The 20719-nt window shown below is 40.5% G+C and overlaps 1 protein-coding gene across 2 annotated transcripts in view; it reads right to left on the minus strand.

Annotated features, from left to right (window-relative positions):
• Nucleotides 1-14603, minus strand: part of LOC131253259 (protein RETARDED ROOT GROWTH, mitochondrial-like) — a 63753-nt gene extending 49150 nt beyond the window's left edge. Inside the window, exons 1-2 of one of the 2 annotated variants that reach the window (XR_009175063.1) lie at nt 13987-14602; nt 13765-13876 (exon numbers count right to left, since the gene is read on the minus strand). Coding sequence is in view for 1 of the 2 variants with exons in the window: in XM_058254195.1 (XP_058110178.1) it covers nt 13765-13876; nt 13987-14387 (513 nt within the window). In the remaining variant the exon portion in view is untranslated. Of the gene's footprint in view, nt 1-13764; nt 13877-13986 lie in introns of both variants that reach the window. The other variant, XM_058254195.1, reaches the window with a different exon arrangement.
• Nucleotides 14604-20719: the final 6116 nt, after the last annotated feature.

The following is a 20719-nucleotide window of genomic DNA, read 5'->3' on the forward strand; positions in this document are numbered from 1 at the left end:
TCCTAGAACCTTCCCCAAGCCAAATTACTCCTCAATTCTCTACAAATTTCCCTTGAGAATCCTAGCATTCAACTCGAACCAAATGGTCCAAATTGTTGTTTTAGTTACCATGGCTCACAAAGTGCGCCTGGCCTAACCCCACACATTCATCCTCCGAGCGGAATTAACTCAACAATGGCGTTCAGGAGAATCCACTTGACCCCAAACTTAACTAACATGGTATTCCAAATTTGACATGTACTCAAACAATGAAAATACAAATGGGCCACTCTCTTCCACTCTATAACACATCACAATGTATTGGGCATCAAGATACCCCCCTTCTTTACAAGTTAACCATCATGAGAATTTTGTTTAAACAAGATGTCTAGCAAAAAGTTTAGACCTTTAGTGGGGCAATACCAAACACAACACTATAGTCCATTCCAACATAAAGCTACTTTTCACATAGCACGAAGAATAACAAGAACAATTTTTATTTTTATTTTGTTGGGCTCTTTTTTTAAAAGGTAAAAAAGAAAAGAGCCCAACAAAAAACTTTCATCTTCCCAGAGATTCCATTTGAATGCGGGCACCTAAAAATCTAGTTTGGCCCCTTCTCATAGAATTGCTCAATTAGACTCCCTTGGTCATTATCCTATACAGTGCATTGAAAGTAATCAACAGCAAGTTTCCGCTACACCAACAATCTCCTTAAAAACGAGGTTGCCAAGTTGCTTTGAATCCGAGGAATTTGGAATAAGTATTATATTGAGCAAGATTGCATGACAAATACATGAAGTGTTTCTATTCAAAGAAGGCTTAATGCCCCGACCATTCTTGCATTTGTCATATTTAGCCATCAAAATACTCTTCAACACATGGACTTCTCCCTCTCCCAAGGATTGATGAGACCAGCCTCCTGGTAGGATGCTTGTCTTGAGAGATGATTGCTGGACATGTTTCCCGTCACGGCCTTCTAGAGATTCACGAAAATCTCTCTAACATTTGAGTCAAAGCTCATTTTAATTGGTTTCGGCATCCGACTCTCAATACAACCCACACCATCCTATTTGGCAACAGGCTAGCAAGTTGAATAGCCCGACTAGCCCCCTTCAACCATTCCATGTGGTGATGTTGTAATATGTACGACTTCCTTTGAGCCACATGAGCCCTCACCTCGTCCTCAAACCTACGTCGGGGCTCAAAGAGCTTGACATTATAGAGAATGCTAGTGTATTGTATTGTGTATTGTAAGTGCATGTGCACACTTCACTATTCTCCTACGGTGTACTATATGCTTTATCATAATAAAATATTATGTGTTAGGGCAAGCAAGCCAAACACATCATCTCTCCCAAACTCTTCTTCTCATTCTCTCTCAATATTCTCATCTCTTCTTCACATTATCCTCATCAAATCATTCTCTACTTGGTATCAGAGCAAAGATCCAGGCATTCCGCATCCAACAGGTTGAGAGGCGACACGTCACCTTGCTGATGTCAACAGCCGTAGGGCTGACATCAGCGTTGTACGGACGAATGGACTCCGTTTGAGCTAAAAGTTTAGGGGTTTGATAGATCTTGATTTTAGAAGATTTTTCATGATTTTTTCAAAATTTATTGGACCTCATTTCATGGTATTTTGGGCGAAATAGAGAAATTCAAAAATCGGTCCCAGATTCCTTTTTTCTTCGATCTACCTCAAATCGGTAAGCTTTTCTTTGGTTTCTTTGCTCAAGATGGACCGAAATCTTCCTCCCAAGCTACCCATGGTAGATTTTTTACTTAAGATCAATGTTTGAGATAGAGTCGTTTGAATCAATCTTTCTTGGCATAGGGGGTCTCTTGGCATAGGTTTATCTGTCTTGGACTCTACTATGGCTGACAAAGGGCCCTTATCTCTTGGCATAGGGTCTCTTGAATCAAACCCCTTGCAAATTACCTCCATTAAGTTGAATGGTGACAACTATCTTCAATAGGCACAATCTGTAAAATTATTTTTAGGAGCCCGTGACGAGTTGTCGAATATTTTGGATGATCCCCCAAGCTCTACAGATGTTACCTACAAGTATTGGACAAAGGAGAATTATTAAGTTATTATATGGTTGTTGAATAGCATGGATTCCTCGATTAGCCACTTAGTGATGTTTTTATCCTCGGCTAAAGGCATTTGGGATATGCTTCATGATATGTTCTCGGAATCTCAGAATTTTTCACGGGTATTCCAGCTTATTCAAGAAATTGGTCGGTTTCAACAAAACTCCAGATCCTTAAAAGACTACTATTCGACGCTTCGGGGTATGTGGGATGAGTTGGATATGTATCAGCCTCTTTCGTTCCAAATGTAAAGAGGATCATGAACATGCTCATAAGCAACGGGATGATACTCGTATCATGCAGTTCCCCGCTGGGTTGAGTTTTGATTATCTTCACGTTCGCGATCAGGTTGTTATCCAGGATCCCCTATTGACGACAGTCTATGCCATGTGTCAGTGTGCTACGGTTTCTACTCTTCCTTCTCATTCATTTATGCCACCGGAGCGTTCGGCACATCTTGTTGGCGATCAGTCCTCCCTTAGTCTTCGGGTACCATCCTTGAGCTTAGGGCACATTTCTGGTTTTGGTGGTCATGGTAGAGGCCGCGAGAGAGATCGCAGTCGTGGCGGCCGTAGTCTTCGTGGTCGTGGTCGTGGTAGACGTGGACGAGAACGTGATGGTTCCCGCATTTGTTCACATTGCGGTGTAACTAATTACACTATTGATTATTGCTGGCAGCTACATGGTCGTCCTATGTATGTCAATGCTTCTGTTGCTTCCATTATTGCTTCTGAGACAGTCTTCCACCCCGACAGCTGAGCAGTCTACTTCAGGGGAGTCTCTTATCATTTCTCGAGCGGCATATGATGCCCTTATGCGGCTTCACATTCAGGATATTCCTGAGCCTTCTCACGCGGCTTCGGCCCAATCAGGTACTGCCCTTCTTGCGTCATCCTCTCCTACCTCCTGGGTCATCGACTCTGGAGCTTCCTCCCATATGACTGGTAAGTTGCATTTCTTTTCTTCTTATTCTCTTTCTCCTCCCACTCAGTATGTCACAGTCGCAGATGGAACCCAATCTCCCATCTTTGGGATTGGTTCCATCCCTCTCTCTTCTTCCTTGTCTTTGTCCTCAGTCTTGCATGTGCCTCGTTTTCCATTAAACTTATTGTCTGTTAGCTCTCTTACTAAATCATTCAATTGTTCCATCACCTTCTTTCCTTCTTATTGTTTGTTTCAGGATCTACAGACGAAGAGAGTGATTGGTGGGGGGCATGAGCGAGGAGGCGTTTATCTTCTCGATGATACACCTGTTGCCGCTTCTAGTACCCTTTCTCTAGATCTGGCATTGCCGCTTAGGCCACCCATCCATTGCTAGATTGAGACTTTTGTTTCCCTCCTTATTTATCACTAAACCAATATGCTATGATATTTATGAATTGTCTAAACATCATCGTGCTACGTTTCCTCCTAGCTCTTCTGGGAGGAAATCTCAACCTTTTCTTCTGGTTCACTCGGATGTCTAGGGACCAACTCCGGTTACCTCGACTTTTGGATTTAGATATTTTGTTACCTTTATTGATGATTATTCTCGCATGACGTGGATTTATCTTTTGAAATCTAAAAGATAAGTGTTTGATGTGTTTAAAGTGTTTTATCATGAAGTGTGCACTAAATTTCATTGTTCCATCAAATCTCACCATTCTGATAATGGGGGAGAATATATGTCTACTGTCTTTCTGTCCTTCTTGCAGGAACGTGATATTTTGTCTAGGATGTCATGTGCTCGCACTCCTCAACAAAATGGTATTGCAAAACGAAAGAATCGCCATCTTCTTAAAGTTGCTCGCACCCTTCTGCTTGGTATGCATCTACCCAAACATTTTTGAGGTGATGCTCTTTTAACTGCTACTTTTCTTATTAATCGTATACCCTCACGTATTCTGTCTTACAAATCTTCATTTACTATATTGTATCCTCATGATAATCCATTTCCTCTACCACCTAAAGTTTTTTATTGTACATGCTTTGTTCAAATTTTGGATGGGAGTAATGATAAACTTAGCCCAAGGGCGATTAAATGTGTCTTTATAAGGTATACTCGGAGTCAGAAAGGGTATAAATGCTTTGACTCATTGACTCGCAAGAAATGTCTCTGCCGATGTCACCTTCTTTGAGGATCTTTCTTTTTTCTCCTCTCCAGGCCGAACCCTCTGTGATCCTCTTGCGAGTCAAGGGGAGTATGACTCTTATCCTTTCTACTAGTGATCATGGGAAAACTCCTCTCCCCTCTATTCAGCATCCTGTTGGTGATATGAGTGAGCTTAAGCCTCTGCGGGTGTATCATCGTCGAGATAAATCTTCACAAGCTCAGCCATCCATCCTTCCGCTCACTTTGGATGTTGGTTCAGGTGACTCTCCTAACTCGAGTTTAGATCTTCTCATTGCCTTGCGCAAAGGGTCACGATCTTGTACTCAACACCCCATTAGTAATTTCGTTTCATATGATCATCTTTCACCGTCTTTTCAGTCGTTTACAACTTTCCTTTCATCACAGACTATTCCTAGATCTCTCTCACATGCTCTTCAGAGTCCTGATTGGACAAAGGCGATGATAGAAGAAATGTTTGCTCTTGAAAAGAATCATACTTGGGATATTGTGCCACTTCCTATAGGCCATAAACCTGTTGGGTGTCGATGGGTTTATACAATCAAGTTTCTTCCAGATGGCTCAATTGATCGCTGTAAAGCTTGTCTTGTTGCTAAAGGTTACACAGACTCATGTTGTGGATTACTTCGAGACATTCTCTCCGGTGGCTAAGCTTAATTCGATTCGCATTGTGCTCTCCTTGGCCGTTAATTTATCATGGCCCTTGTTTCAGCTGGATGTTAAGAATGCATTTCTCCATGGGGATCTTGCAGAGGAAGTTTACATGCATCAACCTCCTGGCTTTGTTGCACTTGTATGTCGGTTGAAGAAGGCTCTTTATGGACTCAAACAATCTCCACGTGCATGGTTCGAAAAATTTAGTTAGGCTCTCTTGGAGTTTGGCTTTGTTCGTAGTCATGCCGATCATTCTCTCTTTATATGTCGTCAATCGACCGGCATCATGGTTCTCATTGTCTATGTGGATGATATTGTTTTGTCCAGTAGTGATTCTGCTGGAATGAGAGAGGTCAAAGATTTTTTGAAGACCAAGTTTGAGATCAAGGATCTTAGTCCTCTTTGCTACTTCCTCAGAATTGAAGTTGCTTGCTCGCTCATTATCCAAATTGGTCTTGTCACAATGAAGATATGTGCTCGATCTTCTCATGGAGACCAGCATGTTAGGGTGCAAGCCTGCTACCACTCCCATGGATACTTCACAGAAGCTTTCGACCAGATGATGGTACTCTCCTTACTGATCCTGAGATGTATCAACGACTTGTAAGCTGGCTTATTTACCTAACTATTACTCGCCCAGATCTCTCATTTGCGGCAGAGGTTGTTAGCCAATTGATGCAAGCTCCCCGTACTTCTCATCTCACGGCTTTCGACCGCATACTTCGGTATTTAAAATCAGCCCCGAGTCTTGGCCTTCGCTCTCAGTTGCATGGTCATCTTCATCTTTCTGGCTATTTCGATGCTGATTGTGCAGGTAGTACTTTTGATCGCCGTTGTACATCCGGCTTCTGTACCTTCCTAGGTGGCAATCTTATAACTTGGAAGAGCAAAAAGCAGCCAGTTGTTGCCCGGTCCTTGGCTGAAGCAGAATATCGTGTTATGGCTCATGCGACGTGTGAACTCGTGTGGCTTCGCAATCTTCTTGAAGAACTTGGCTATCCTCCTTCGGATCCTATTCCTCTTCACTGTGACAATCAAGCGGCCATCCATATTGCTCGTAACCCAGTTTTCCACAAGCGAACCAAGCATATTGAGGTTGACTGTCACTTTATTCGGGAGAAAGTCGCTTCTAAGGAAATCGTCACTCCTTTTGTTCGATCTGGGGATCAACTTGCTGATGTTCTTACAAAGTCCTTAAGTCGAGATGCTCTTCATCGTGTTCGTGACAAGTTGGGCATGATCAACATCTATGCTCCAACTTGAGGGGGAGTATAGAGAATGCTAGTGTATTGTATTGTGCATTGTAAGTGCATGTGCACACTTCCCTATTCTCCTGCGGTGTACTATATGCTTTATCATAATAAAATATTATGTGTTAGGGCAAGCAAGCCAAACGCATCATCTCTCCCAAACTCTTCTTCTCCTTCTCTCTCAATATTCTCATCTCTTCTTCACATTATCCTCGTCAAATCATTCTCTACTTGGACATGCACTTACAATACACAATACAATCCACTAGCATTCTCTATAGACATCTGTGTCAATGGCAATCCCCAGAACAATGGATCAAAGGAGTTGATCGGGAATGGTCTCCTTGCACTCCACTCCCCTTGGGAGTGTGGTGACTGTGGGAACAATCCGGAGGTTCCAATGGGAGAAAGATCTGGAAAGAGAAGCCATCAGCCAACACTTTAACAACTTTACCTAAATTCAACCCTGAATCCAATAGAATTTTCACCCTGGTAAAAAAGAACTTATCTGGCATTGTGGCTTCATCGCATGTCAAGCACCCTACAGAATCTACATGCCACCTCAATGATTAAAAAATCACGCCCAAGCATGCAAGGGAATGCCATACAATCTGATCCATAACCCCATGTTGGCAGCAAAGTCTTAGAAGCACCATGCCTTGAACTTGAAAATTATGTGCAATCTTTGCATCACTACATGAGGAGAAGAATGTTTTGAACAGTGCCCGTAGCGTAGAGGTAGTATCTGTAGCATAGCATTAGCATCTGTAGCGTAGCTATGATGCTACAAAACTGTTGAGGGTGAAATATTGTATATTTCCCCCTTGTTATGCATTGGTTTTATAGGCATAGATGCGCTTAACTGAACTAATTACATATGTTTTCCTATGCGAGGTGATTTGGAGAGCCAAGGTGAAAAGGATGATTAAAAAGAAGAATTACTGCTCAAAGAATGACCAAAAGAAGATTTTGAGATTTGGATGTAATTAATGAAGATTTTAAGTGCCAAAAATCCAAGAAAACGAAGGGCAAAAAGAGAGAGAAAAGACTAGCGAAATCACAAAGTGCAATAACAGAAATAACAGACTATTTGATCCCACCTGAGGATGGTTCAGTCCGACCGAATGTGAACAGAATAGTCCAACAATAAACTATGATTTTTAGAGATAATTCGGCTTGACACTCAAGTCTGACCGAAGCCATCTTCAGTGCCACCGAAGGGAGATTTGGTGCAACCTAAGGGAGACGGAGACTATAGATGGGAATTGAAGAAATTCAGCTGCAACTGGGAGACTAATTCGGTGCAACCGAAGTGATATTCGATGTGACCAAAGCATACAGTCGGTGCAACCGATGTATAAGAAAAGTGCCTAAATTTGAAGTCGGTTCCAAGTCAGTGTGGATTCTTCCTATATAAATGGATGATTCTAGCTTTCATAGTATGAATTAGGGTAAAAGGGATAGAACAAGGAGTTGTGGAGCTTCTTTGGAGTCCTTCTCCAATCCTTCGGTTCTATTTCGGTTTTTATGTTTTTCTTCTGAATTTTAGTTCAATCATGTCTTTGATTGGCCAATCTTTTAGCTATGGCTAAGAGGTGAAACTTGTAGTTGTTTTTAATACTTAGTTTACTTTAATTCAAGTAATTGGTTTGATTGTTGAATAATTCATCGATAATTGGTTTGAATGAAGATATATTTCTAGTTCACTTTAATCCATTGTCGACTCCGGCCACATTGGATGCTTAGGAAAGCTAAGAACAATTGTTTATCTATTTTGTAAAGGATTGATCTGTAAAATCCATTGATTTATCATAGACTACAGGCACAATAGATACTTTGAATTCCCTGTGATTAATGCTTTGATGCTTTATGTGGGAACCAATTCAATTGAAGTTCAAATTTATTTTGATATGTATGAATGATTATTTAACCACTCTATCATCCAACTGGATAAGATAGGACTTCGATTCCAATTGAGTAGTTCAATTGAATCAAGTGAATTAAATATTAAGGAATGGTTATAAGTGGATCCTTGGCACTCTAGTGTTTTATCTCTATTAAATTCCTTCTCAATTACTCTTTAATCAAATTTTAGAAGTAGTTTTAGTTTTAGTTCTAATTTTGAAGTTTCCAGAAATGGCACAATCATAAGTCCCTGTGGGTATGACCTCGGTCTCACTAAGTTATTACTACATCGTAACCTTGCACTTGGGGTTTGCTTCAATCAGTAGCATTAGCAAATAGCATAAGGTTAGCGTATGCGTAGTGCTTCAAATAGCGCTCAAGGGTCATAGAGTACGCTATAGCTACATAGCATGTAGCGTTTGTAGCGTTTGCTACAATGTTTTTTTTTACTTTGTTTGTTAAAAATGGTGTAAAACTCACATCATGAAAAACTTAAAATGTAAAGTTAAAATCAAAACTTTCTTTGTTTACTTTCACTTAAAATGGTGATGATCCTTTGTTAAAGTTGGTGTGAAACTCACACACTAAAAAACCTTTAAAACTAAACTTCAAAGAAAAAGGGTTTTGAAAGAGGGTCTTCGAAAACCCTCTTTATATTGATGGCATTTGAATTGTACTTAATACTTTTAACCTATGGGAATTTTATCTCTTTTTCATGCCTATGGGCTGTGAGTTGTGACTTGTAGTTTCAATTAGACTATTAATTAAAGCAATTTGCTTAGAAAGTTGTTGATGTGATAATTATTTGATTTGGTTTACAACTTTATATATCCAGATTGGCTTTTGATAAATGATGATTTATAACTTTTTTGAACATATCCTTATACTTGAAAAATGAATAATCTTTTAGGCATTTTTATTTTTTTGCTATTTTTCATACTATTTATCATGTTTTTCCTATTTTTAAATTAAAAAATAGAAGTATCTACACGCTACAGAGGGTTGAACGCTACGCAGCACACTACCACTATTTAAAACATTGCGTATGCGTAGCATATGTAGCGTACACGTGGCGTATGTAGTGTGCACTACTTTTTTTAATAAATGATAATTATATTTTGTATTTTGTATTTTGTACTTAATACTCTCAACCTGTAGGATTTTAATTTCTTTTCATACTTGTGACCAAGGTATTCAAAATCAATTACGTATCAACTGTAACAGCCAACAAGTAACGGTAAAAGTTGATACCGTTACGTGATACGGCCCCAAAACGGAGCACCTCCATTTTTTAGGTTTGTAACAGCCGTTACAGGGCCGTAACAACTGTTACGGGCCATAACCCTAAAGAAAAAAAAAAAGCCTTTTTTTCTTTCTTTTCTTCTTCTTCTTGTTGGGTTACTGCGGCGCTGTTGCTGCGGCTGCGACGGCGGCGGCAGCCCTTCTTCTTCTTCTTTCTTCACATCTCTCTCTCTCTCTCTCTCTCTCTCTCTCTCTCTCTCTCTCTCTCTTCAGTTCCCTCTCTCTTCTTTCCCTCCTTTTTTTTGGTTTCCCTTTCTCTCTCTCTCCCCTTTTCAATTTTGGTCTTGGAAAAACAAATGGACTGACAGCCACACACTTCAATTTTCTTTTTAAATGCTATACGGTGCACGAAGCACTGTTTTGTTACATGGGGCCCACATTGATTTATGTGTAGTATATCCATGCCGTCCATCAATTTTTCAGGTTCATTTTAGGGCACGATCCTTTAAATAAAAGGATCCAAATCTCAATTGGACCACACAATTGGGATTGAATGCCCATTGTTAAAATCTTCCTAGGGCCCACTATAATGTTTATTTTCCATTGAACATGTTGATAAGGTCACATAGACTTTGACCTTGATGAAGGGAGAACACAAATAACAGCTTGATCTCCAAAAAAATGTCTTAAGAAATTTTTAATGGTGGGAATTAAATCCTTATTTTGTGGTCCACCTAAGATTTGGATCAGCCTCATTTTTTGGACCATGCCCTAAAATAAGTTGGCAAAAAGGATGGACCATATGGATATACAACAAATGCATTGAGGTGGGCCCCACTTTTAAAGGGATACTCATTAGTGGTCCACCGAAGATTTAGATTTACCTGAATTTTTGAACCATTCCTTAAAATGAGTTGGCAAAACAGATAGATAGCATGGATATACAAATACATCGAGGTGGCCTGCCTACCCCACTTTGATCTCCACCTGAGATCTAGATATACCTTTTTTTTTTCCAATGCCCTTAAATGAGTTGCCAAAACGGATGGATGACATGGATATATAATACATAATCCAGTGGACCCTAGTACATGGCCCTAAAAATTTATACATGAGGTATATATCAACTCAAAATTAACCTATTAAATTTTGGGACCATTGTTGCTAAGTCACAATCCCAAAATTAAATCACTCCTACATTTTTCACCATTAGTTTGCAGACACTTGTTTTTTGAAATAGGACCATTTGATATTTTTCATTTTTCACTGTCCAATAAATGTCCACCAATCCATTAGTGGAATAAGTGCCAATAGATTGCATTAATTTGAGGCTACTTTGGGGCATCAAATGGTCCCCAAATCAGCCCTGAATCGACAACACTATTTACCTTAATTAATTTTAATTTTTTTTAAGATCTAGGGGGAAAATGATATCAAAATGTTAGGTATCTGAATTACATAATAGGATACAAAAGTCCCTAAACTCTATATATTGAAATGAAATGTATGTGAGTCACGAGTATGCAATGCACTAGCATTACAAATAAAAGGAAAACTTGAAAATATAAGATGTTTTGGTATTACATTCATTATAGTAAATATGTACAGATATTATATAGTTAGAAAACTAAATATAAAAAGTTTGCAATTAATTATAGGTTGTCAGGTTCATAAATCCATCAAACAGCCGGATATAGCATTCTCACCAAAGAGTGGACCGTTACACCACCATAAACATGTTCCAAATTATAAATGAATGCATATTTGGAATATTTAGAATATTCCGGATTTAATGGATATTTTTCCATAATTTTTTTACCAATAAAAAAATTAATTAAATAAATAAATAAAACACCGTTATGCACCCCGTATCGGCCGATACGGGGCGTATCCGTTTCGGTAACAGTGGGCACCGTTACACCCGCCGATACCGCAACAGAACACCTTGCTTGTGACTTATGGTTTCAATTAGAGATTATTAATAAAAGTAGTTTTCTTAGAAGGTCATTGATGTGATAATGATTTCATTTAGTTTATATACGTGAATAGGCTTTTGCTAAATGATAATTAATAACTTGTTTGAACATGCTTATACTTGAAAAAATTAATCATCTTTTAGGCATATATATATAGTTTTTTTTTTTACTATTTATCAGATTTTTCCTATTTTTAAATTAAAAAATAAAATATGCTACACGCTACAGAGAGTTGAACACTATGCAACACGCTACTACTATTTAAAACAGTGGTGGAGAAAGCTTCAACTGCCTCTCTTAAGTTTAGAGAGAGTAAGAGACTCTTGGCAAAGACTTTGGCCACAGAGACTAAGCTACCTCTAACTGATGCCACCGCAGGTCCGCAGGCCTCGCTGAGGAAACTGAAATATTATTTTAAAGCTCAATTGATGGCACCAAGCAAAGATGAAGCTTCATCCTCCTCCATTGCATAGTTGATTCTTTGGAACTTCACCAGAGGAGGGTCCCTCCACCACCAGCTTTGGCAAATCTCCAACACCACCTACCATAGGATTTCACTTTAGATGCTGCTCCAAACCCACAATCAGGCAGCCCCTTGGGAGTCCTACACAGTGGCCGTTTTTCGGATTACTGTTGCCTGACTTTCCAAACCTGACAACACTAACCAAGATGGGCCTGTCATCCATCATCATCCCATCCAGGACTTGGATGGCATTAAGGGCCTAGTCCTCAAAACTATACCTTACAAAAGCAAAACTTTACATCTAGCCGAGCTTCTATCCTTGGGGATGAAAACATCAAACATTGATCCATAGTTCCCAAAAGTATGTACCAAATCTACTTTCGCCATTTCAAAAGGAATATTTCAGACGAAGTTTGAATGTGGGTCCTACCATGCAGGACGGCCAAAGGTGTTTCTTGACACACGTACATATTGGGACGGGTTGGTGTGTGGGCATGCATATGCATGTGTGCATGCTCTCACATGTGCCTTCCTTTTTCTAAAACTTCTTTCTAATGAAATTTTTTTGGTTTGTAACTGTACAAAATGATTCTATACATTTTGTAGCTGCCTAATTCCATTGAAGTTGTGAAACTGATCCAAACAGTCATATTGGTTAATGTTATGACCATTTCTAGTGAACTGGGATCCATATAAGCCATTGTCTAGGCAGCATATGGACAGAAGAAAAATCCAAAGTTTCTCAATTCGATTTTCAAAATCCTTCTCTCTGAGCTACCTTGTCTGAGCAAGAAGTTTTTTGGCTACTATCCATGATTTGTCATTAGTGCAAGCAAACTCAAATGTCACTTTAAGGTGGGCCATTAACCTAGGGACATTCTGCTATAGAAGCCATGGCACCAAAGTGAGGAAGAGTTATCCTAAGCTAAGCGATCTAATCATGACTCAGCCCTTGAAGACCTTAGATGGTTTGTCCATGCCTTGTTCTGGAAGAAAGTAGTTATTGGATTATATTAAGACGGTCACATAGGTAAAGGAGTAAAATATCAAAAAGAGACTGACTCGAAGCCTTCAGCCCATCATGCAATAAGCCACCAGATTCATTGCCGATCGATGTACATGTGGTTGACAGTTGGTGAATGCAATTCATGGGTCCCAGTACAAAAATCAAGCGAAATATGTAATCCTACCCATCTGCTTCGTGGCATGCAAAGGGATATTTACAATAAATATGGTCACTCAAATTGAAATCAGATACTTTTATTAACAAAATTAGGATGAGTATGATTCTCCAATGTGTGCTTTTTGAACTGTGATCCACTCATATTCAGGACAATCAGATGAACAGACTGGATTCTTCAACAGTACAACCGTGTGTACATTGGAGTGGAAAAGGACTAAGATTGGCCCATTCATCATTGACCTTGAGAGCTCATCTAAGAAAGAAACAGACATTTCAAACAGCACAGTTAACTCATCCACAGAAGGCAAATTTGCAATTATGGGGAAAAAAAAAAGAACGAAACCAAGATCTGAAGTCCTGTTATAATTGGCTGAAAACAAGCACGGACTGAAACCATTATGAACCATTATATCAGCTGTTGTGACCGTTTTAGCGGTCATTTTATTATTTTAAATATACTAAACATTTAATATATATTGGGTAGTATGAACATATTGAGCAATATATCAGCCATTATGGCCATTATCAACATATATTTTTCGAACAAAAAAATAAAATATTAATATATAATACCATAATAATACCATGAATGTATTTAATTTACTCTTAAATTCATTTATTATTTCAATCAAACTTATGTATTTAAGCGCTTTAACAATTAGCAACACAATGGACCAAAATTGTATAAGTTTACTGTTTTTTTTTTCATTTAATAAAATCTTGCTTAATCTTCAATAATAAAAATTCCATAGTAGACTGAAATAATGATCATTATAACGAGATATATCAGTTAACTACTTATGGATTCCACTTCTTGAAATGCTAAAAGACACGAATTTGAATGCAATGACCATTTCCAAATTCAAATGCAAAAAGAAATTCTCAGAAGAAGAACAAACTTACATGAGGATCAGCCTTGATGTCACAGTATCTGAGGACAATGTAGTTGGTTGCACGGGAGTTAGGAGGAATGACATTGAAAGCATTCTGATTCTGCAAGCTTCTCAAATCGATGCTGAAACCATCCCAAATGACTGAAGAAATCACAACCATTCCCCCCAAAAAAATCCAATAATAATAATAATAAGAAGAAGAAGAAAATGAGAGAGAGAGAGAGAGAGAGACCTGGTACAGAGAAAATAGGCCTTGACGGTGATGAACCGGCTCTGCTTCTCTTTCTGCAACTCCAACAAATGCTCCTGGTATCCATCGCTGCTGCTGCCAGCCTCCGAATATAGACAGGGTTCTTTGCATTCCAATTCCTCGCCCGAAGAGATGGATGAAAGGGATCGGATGACGGTGGTGATGACGGAATTCCTCGAGGGATGCCTGAACGAAGAGGTAAAGGAGCTGAAGCGGTGGAGAGGAGGCTGGAAGTGTGAAGAAGAGAAGGAGGCGCGGCTGTGGGAAGGTAAAACTAGGGTTCTTAGAGGACGAAAATGGGTGGGCATAAAAGAGGAAGAAGAAGAGAAAGCAGAAATCATGGCTTCCCAGTGGGTGTGGTGAGAGGATGCGGTTCTCCACATTTCCACGAATCTCTCTATAGTACCACCAGTTCGAGGATGATGGAGCAGTCACTATGTGTCAATTACCATCCATCCCATTACTTTAGCCTTGGAGGGAATCAGCAGCAAGGGCGCCGAAGCGGATTTGACTGCGATAGCTTGTTGCAGGGACTTCCTCCGACAGAACGCTACTGGGCCACCGTGATGTTTGTGAGAAATCCTCTCTGTCCATCCGTTTTGCCCGATCATATCTAGATACGCCCAAAAATAAGGTAGGTCCAAAACTAAGTGGGCCGATCGACAATGAAAAAGTGGGGGGGAAATACCCACTCACTCCACCGTAATGTTTAAATGCCATCCATGCCATTCGTTAGGTCATAGCTACTGATGAATTGAAAACACAGTAATAATAATAATAGTAGTAAGGATTGTTGTTTACCACTTAATATGGCTCTGAAATCTAAAAATCAGATTTCAGCCATTTTGAGCGTTTGTTTAGCATACTTAAAAACAGTTTTAATGGAAATTAATCACGGATTCAATTCAGAGGTAGTGCATGCACGTAGTAAGTGGCTTTCCATTAAATTTTCCTTTAAAAATAACAATTTTACCCACTCGAAGTAACCTCGGATAAATCCCTGAGGGTTAATTGCTTTGATGTTGTATGGGCGTGACAAAGTCCATTCGACCCTATCACGATGTATGTGTTATATGCATCTAGTACATTCATTTTGCCATACCAACTCAGGACATGAGCCAAAAAAAATGAGGTAGGTCCAAAGATCAATTGGACTGCGCAGTAAAAAGTTGTGGGGACAACGACGCTTGACATTGAAACTCTCTTAAGGCCTCCCATAATGATTTCTGGTCATCCAACTTGTTTATAAGGTTACACGGACCTTGATGAAGGGAAAACACAAAAATCAGCTTACCTTAGGAAGATTTCAATTGTAGGGGTTCAATCTTATCTTGTTTGTGTTGTATGGTCTACTTGAGCTTTGAACCTACCTTATTTTTAGGCTCATAACCTAAAATAATCTTTAAAAAAGATGAATAGAAAATATAAATCTAACACATATATCATGGTGGGGCTATAGAACTTTACCCCGTCAACACCAAGTTCCTGCCAAAAGGTTTTCATAGGAAGTTCATGTGCATGAATACTTTTCAGAAATTCACTTCATCCATCTTTGATGTTTTTAAGCTATTCAAACCATTTACAAGGAAATTCCCACTGGGCAAAACATTAAAAGTTAGTGTGCTGAAAAACTTGTGGCTGTACAAATGCTTTAATGGTGGTCACTGAATCCCAACTGTTCCCTCTCATGTGGTCAACTTGAGTTTTGGATGTACCTCATGTTTTTGTCAGATGCCCTTAAAATTAGCTCTCAAAAGGGATTGGCAAAGTGAATTTCTGACAAATATCATGGTGCGTCCTACCTAGCATCCCTGTACAGGAAGTTGTGGGAAAGGCTTTCAGTAGAAAATCCGCATCGCAGATTGCAGTCAGCAGATTAGGTGCGGCCCCACCTCACCCAAGCAATGGGGGCCTTACACGGGCCCACCTTGATGTGTGTGCACTACATCCACATTTCTATCCATTTTTTCATATCATTTTAGGGTTTGAGCCAAAATACGATGCAAATCTAATTCAGACCTGGATGAAGAGAGTAGACAAATATTAGCTTGATCCAAAACTTTTGTTGCTCCCAAAAAGTTTTTAATAGTGGGATTTCAAAACCCGAGGTGTGGTCTGCTTGAGATCAGGATCTTCTTTATTTTTGCGACCATATCCCAAAATGATTCAGAAAAATAGATGGACTGTGTGGATATACAACGCACACATCAAGGTGGGCCCCATGGTCCAACGTTACCTTAGTAATGTCTAATCCACTCCAGTTTTGAAAGGACGTCAAGTAGGTGGGGTCCATTGTGATGTTTGTGAGAAATCTACTCCATTCATATGTTTTTTTAAGATCGTGTTAGGGTATGGGCCCAAATTAGGAACAATTTGGTAAAATTGCAAAATTTATACATTTTTACCAAATAAAACTTTTTGGATTCGGTACTAAATTTCAGTGTCCATAAATTTTTTCAGACTATTTATTAAACGCCCATTCAAGCACTTGTGGGCACTATAATTCAGTACACAATGAATCTACTACTTAAATTAAGTTTGGACCTTTTTTTTTATATAGTTTACCAAACACACGGTTATCCTTATTCAAAATTTATGTGGCCACATGAATGTCTCAACCATGGACATTCAATCCTTACTCTTTCCCAACGTGTGGCCCACTTGCGTTTTTAATCTAACTCATATAACATGATCTAGAAAAATAGATGGATGGGATGAATTTCTCACAAACATAAAGTGTTGGCCTAGCACTTAAGATCCTCAAGGGTTGTTTGTTAAATCTAAATTTAAAGTGTTGATGCAAAAATTTGGACGTCCTCCTTAAACCACTCAATACCTTTAAGAGAAGACAAAGATGAAGACCCTGACTGTAGCAGGGGACCCTCCAATGCCAAAGTCAGGTAGGCAAACTGGATTTAGTAAAACGCAAAATTTTTTATGTGAATTGTGCATACCTTTTCATTGTAGAATAGCTCTTTATTTATATTTGATAAGTGAGGAGGTGTAGATAGCAATCTCCCTGCTTGGTAGGTGTGTATTGTAGAAGAGATCCTATCCCAAGCGTGTCGGGGTAATCTTTTGAGATCTTCGGCAAAGATCTTAGAGAGATTTTTTTTATAAGCTCTGAGTGGTCGGGATTAGAAGAAGCATGTAGTAGGAGGTTGAGGCTGGGCTTCTCCTTTAACATTCAAGTAGGTTGCTGACCTGCCCCTAAATTTCATATCCGAGCGCTGAGACTGAGCTCCCTTCCTCGGTAAAACATAAGTGAAATCAGGGACAACCATCCTCTTCATCTTTTCATACCATGCAAGGACTCTTTCGCAAGTCCTCCGAGCAGGGCGTGCTCGATCCTATACAGGATCTCACCTCGGAGGCTTCTCCAGGAGATTTGAGCATTAGCTCGGACATGGTTGAAGCCATGGAAGAGCTCGGCATCGTGTAATAAAGTATAACAGAATATCACTTTCTGGTCATTAAGGAGCTCCGTGGTAATGACTGTCGCTAACCAACCATGCAACGTGCACAGATGTCAGAGCTGACCTCGTACCGCTAACTAGTTTATTTTTACCCATAACAATAGCCCCCTACTTTTGATCTAACCCTGTAAGCTCGGGAAGTAAGTCAGTGTGGTGAGGTCGGATCATTAATATCTTACGCACGGGAGGTCAAATTGGCTCATCATTAATGTGGAGAGAGGTGGCAGGCGCGAAGATCGTAGAAGATCTACAATGATGGTACGGCATGCTCGAGACAACGTGCACTGGCAAGGCACCTTTTCGGTTCCCGGCCTGTGGCATGAATGTGTGGCACTGCCTGGGAAGTCAGGTCATCGAGCAAGTGCGAGGTCTCCACGTGGCTACATGCATGTGCCAAGGAACTTCTTCGACTATCGCATTTAATGCGGATAACTATTACCTGTGGCTGAGCTGGCTATAAAAAGGGGAGAACCCTAACATTTCCAGCCATTTACTCCCTCTGCTTCTTCTCGATCTCCTGGACTTGGCAATTTTTGATAAGTCAGAAATCTTTTTCTCTGGTGACTTTCGCTTCTTCTTTTTTTTTTCATTTTCTGTTTCTCGACCTGATATGTCCGATATCTCAGACGAAGGCCCTAAGCTTTACACTTTCTAGGGAGATTCTGACCTAGGAAGCGTAGATTCTAGACTTGGGGCTCCCTCTGATCCTCCATCTCCGGTACCATTAGATCATGGCCGGACATGGAATCAATTCCATTAGAGAGGTAAGTTGCTCAGACTTTAGCCGAGCAGCCGATCGTTGTCGGTCCCGCTGGGTCGACATTGATGGGGGCTGATCTGGTTCGGATCAGATCTGAGTACCGAATTCCGAATTTAGTGGGACTTAGAGCCCCCCATCTTGGTGAAGTCCCTGGTGACCTGTGCGAAGGTGAGGTTGTTATCGTCTTAATCGCCTTGCAATGCGGGCTTCGCCTCCCCTTCCACAGGATCGTGCGAGATGCCATCTCTCACTTAAGGCTGGCCCCGAGCCAGATCATCCTAAACACCTGGAGGGCATTGTTAGGGACTTACATCCTTTGGTTCTAGCTCAAGAATAAAGAGTTGACAGTCAAGGAGTTCATGCACCTATACTAGCCTAAGGTTCACCCGAAGTAGCTAAACTGGTACTCTCAGCATGGGTGAACAAGGACTGGGCTCTCATCACTGCCAACCCAACTTCCAACAAAATTTAGAAGAATAAGTTGTTTTGGGCGTCTGGAGAATGTGAGGCACCTGTAGCAGAACTTGCCCAGCTTCGAGCTCGGGCTCCTACCAAATTTGCCACCCCAGGTCAGATATTACCAAGATGTTAAACTTAGGATTTTTCTTCATATATTAGTAACTACATTCACTAACCGTTGATTGCTTTTGCAGGCTTCCGTAAGACTTCACCCCTTCTTTCTAACATGCAACTCAAGCAGGTGAACAAGGCAAAGGTGACAAAGGACGATCTCTGACTTTAGAGCACGCTGATCACCCCAGACCTTCTCTATCAATCCAGGCTATTCCAACCTGCCCCTTCCGCTACTCCTTTTAGTAGGTAGCAAATTGTAGACATGCTCAAGCAAAGTAGATTTTTGCTAACTTTAAATGTTCCACTGTGCAGACATGGCCGAACGGTCACGGTCTGGGAAAAGGGTCCATCCCCCCTGTTACTGACATGGTTGAAAGGAAGTTGACTGTAAGGAGGAAGGTGACTATCCCTCTGACCATATTGGTAGGAGCCTCTGCTGCTGTAGAGGTGAGGTCAGGATCTTACACTGGGGAATCCTTGGTGGGGCGGTCACTTCCGACAGCGTCAGGTGAAGGGGCTCAGGATGCTCCTGCCCTGGCTATCCCTCCACAGCAGGCGGCTGTGGAGGTGGTGGATCTAAAGGGGACCTCTTCAGTTCAGGAGGCTCAAGCGGCCGAGGAGCCCCAGCTCGTAGCCGTTTAGGCCCAGGGCAAAGATGGTGATACCTCGGGTCCGTGAGCAGTCGAGGCCGAGGGATCGAGCTCCCTATCCCCTGCGCACCATATAAGTGGCCTGACCAACTGGGCGGCCAGGTATGCTCCGGAGGATCAAATCATTGATCTGATCAACACTCATCCAAAGACTCTTCTGAGGGACATAGCGGCATTCCGCTATAAGGTAAATTTTCTCCTCATCATTGTGCTTGTTCGTTTATGTCTGATTTCTAATGTATTTTCTTCATTTTAGGTCGTCCCCACTCTTCTGTCTACTCGCCAGAGAATGAGGTAAGTGGCGAATGAGTGTGAGCAGGCAGAGGCAGAGCTTCATGGAAAGACTGTTGAAGTTAAGGCCCTTCGACGGGCTTCGGAGCTAACTGTGGAGGATCGTTATCACGCCCCAAATCCGGAAATTGGATTCACAGGAATCCCGATAGCCGAATCTGGTGCCAACAGCCTCCGTAGTGCCCCATTCTCGGCTCCTAGTGCCCATATGCCAGATTCAGATCCTGGAATCCTACAAGGAGGATTTTCAGTATAATTTTTTTATAATGAAGCATAATCACAAGTTTATCCAAATCATAAAGGCAACATCATCGTCACATATCCACTAATATAAACTTTGAATACAATGTTAAAAGGGGAAATACAATATAAAGATATTAAGGAAAACTCCAAAAGTTCCACCATACGCTCCTGCCTCAGATTCGCTGCATCATAATATCACCTGCACGCATCTATCGTGCATAAGCTTATAGAAAGCTTAGAGGGTGGTGAAAGTGTGTGCACAAGATAAGTGTCAAGCACACAATTACAATACCATAAATCATACAATATCAGAATAAGAATAAATACTGACAAGATCATGAATCATACGATATCAGAGTAAGTGGAATTATACTGGTAAGTCCATGAGTCATACAATATCAGAATATGTAATGTAGATCGGCTATACAAATGTGGAATCATAGAGAGTCAAATATCAGATGCCGAGGATGCAATGCAATATACAAATCCTGCTAAGTATGTCTAGGCCATATAAGTGCAGAAATATAGTAACCCAAAATGTCATATGCCTGCAGATGCAATATGCGATGCGAATGAAATGACCAAGCCGGAGTGTAAGGTTAGGATGACAGTACGTAGTATCACAGGCTACGGGGTCCATCACAAGGGACTTCTATCCAAACCAGTCCCATACCTAAATTTGGATAGTCAGACTCAATGTGGTAAACTCCTGATCTCAGGTT

Source organism: Magnolia sinica, chromosome 8 (assembly GCF_029962835.1).
Source record: "Magnolia sinica isolate HGM2019 chromosome 8, MsV1, whole genome shotgun sequence".
Classification (NCBI taxonomy): domain Eukaryota; kingdom Viridiplantae; phylum Streptophyta; class Magnoliopsida; order Magnoliales; family Magnoliaceae; genus Magnolia; species Magnolia sinica.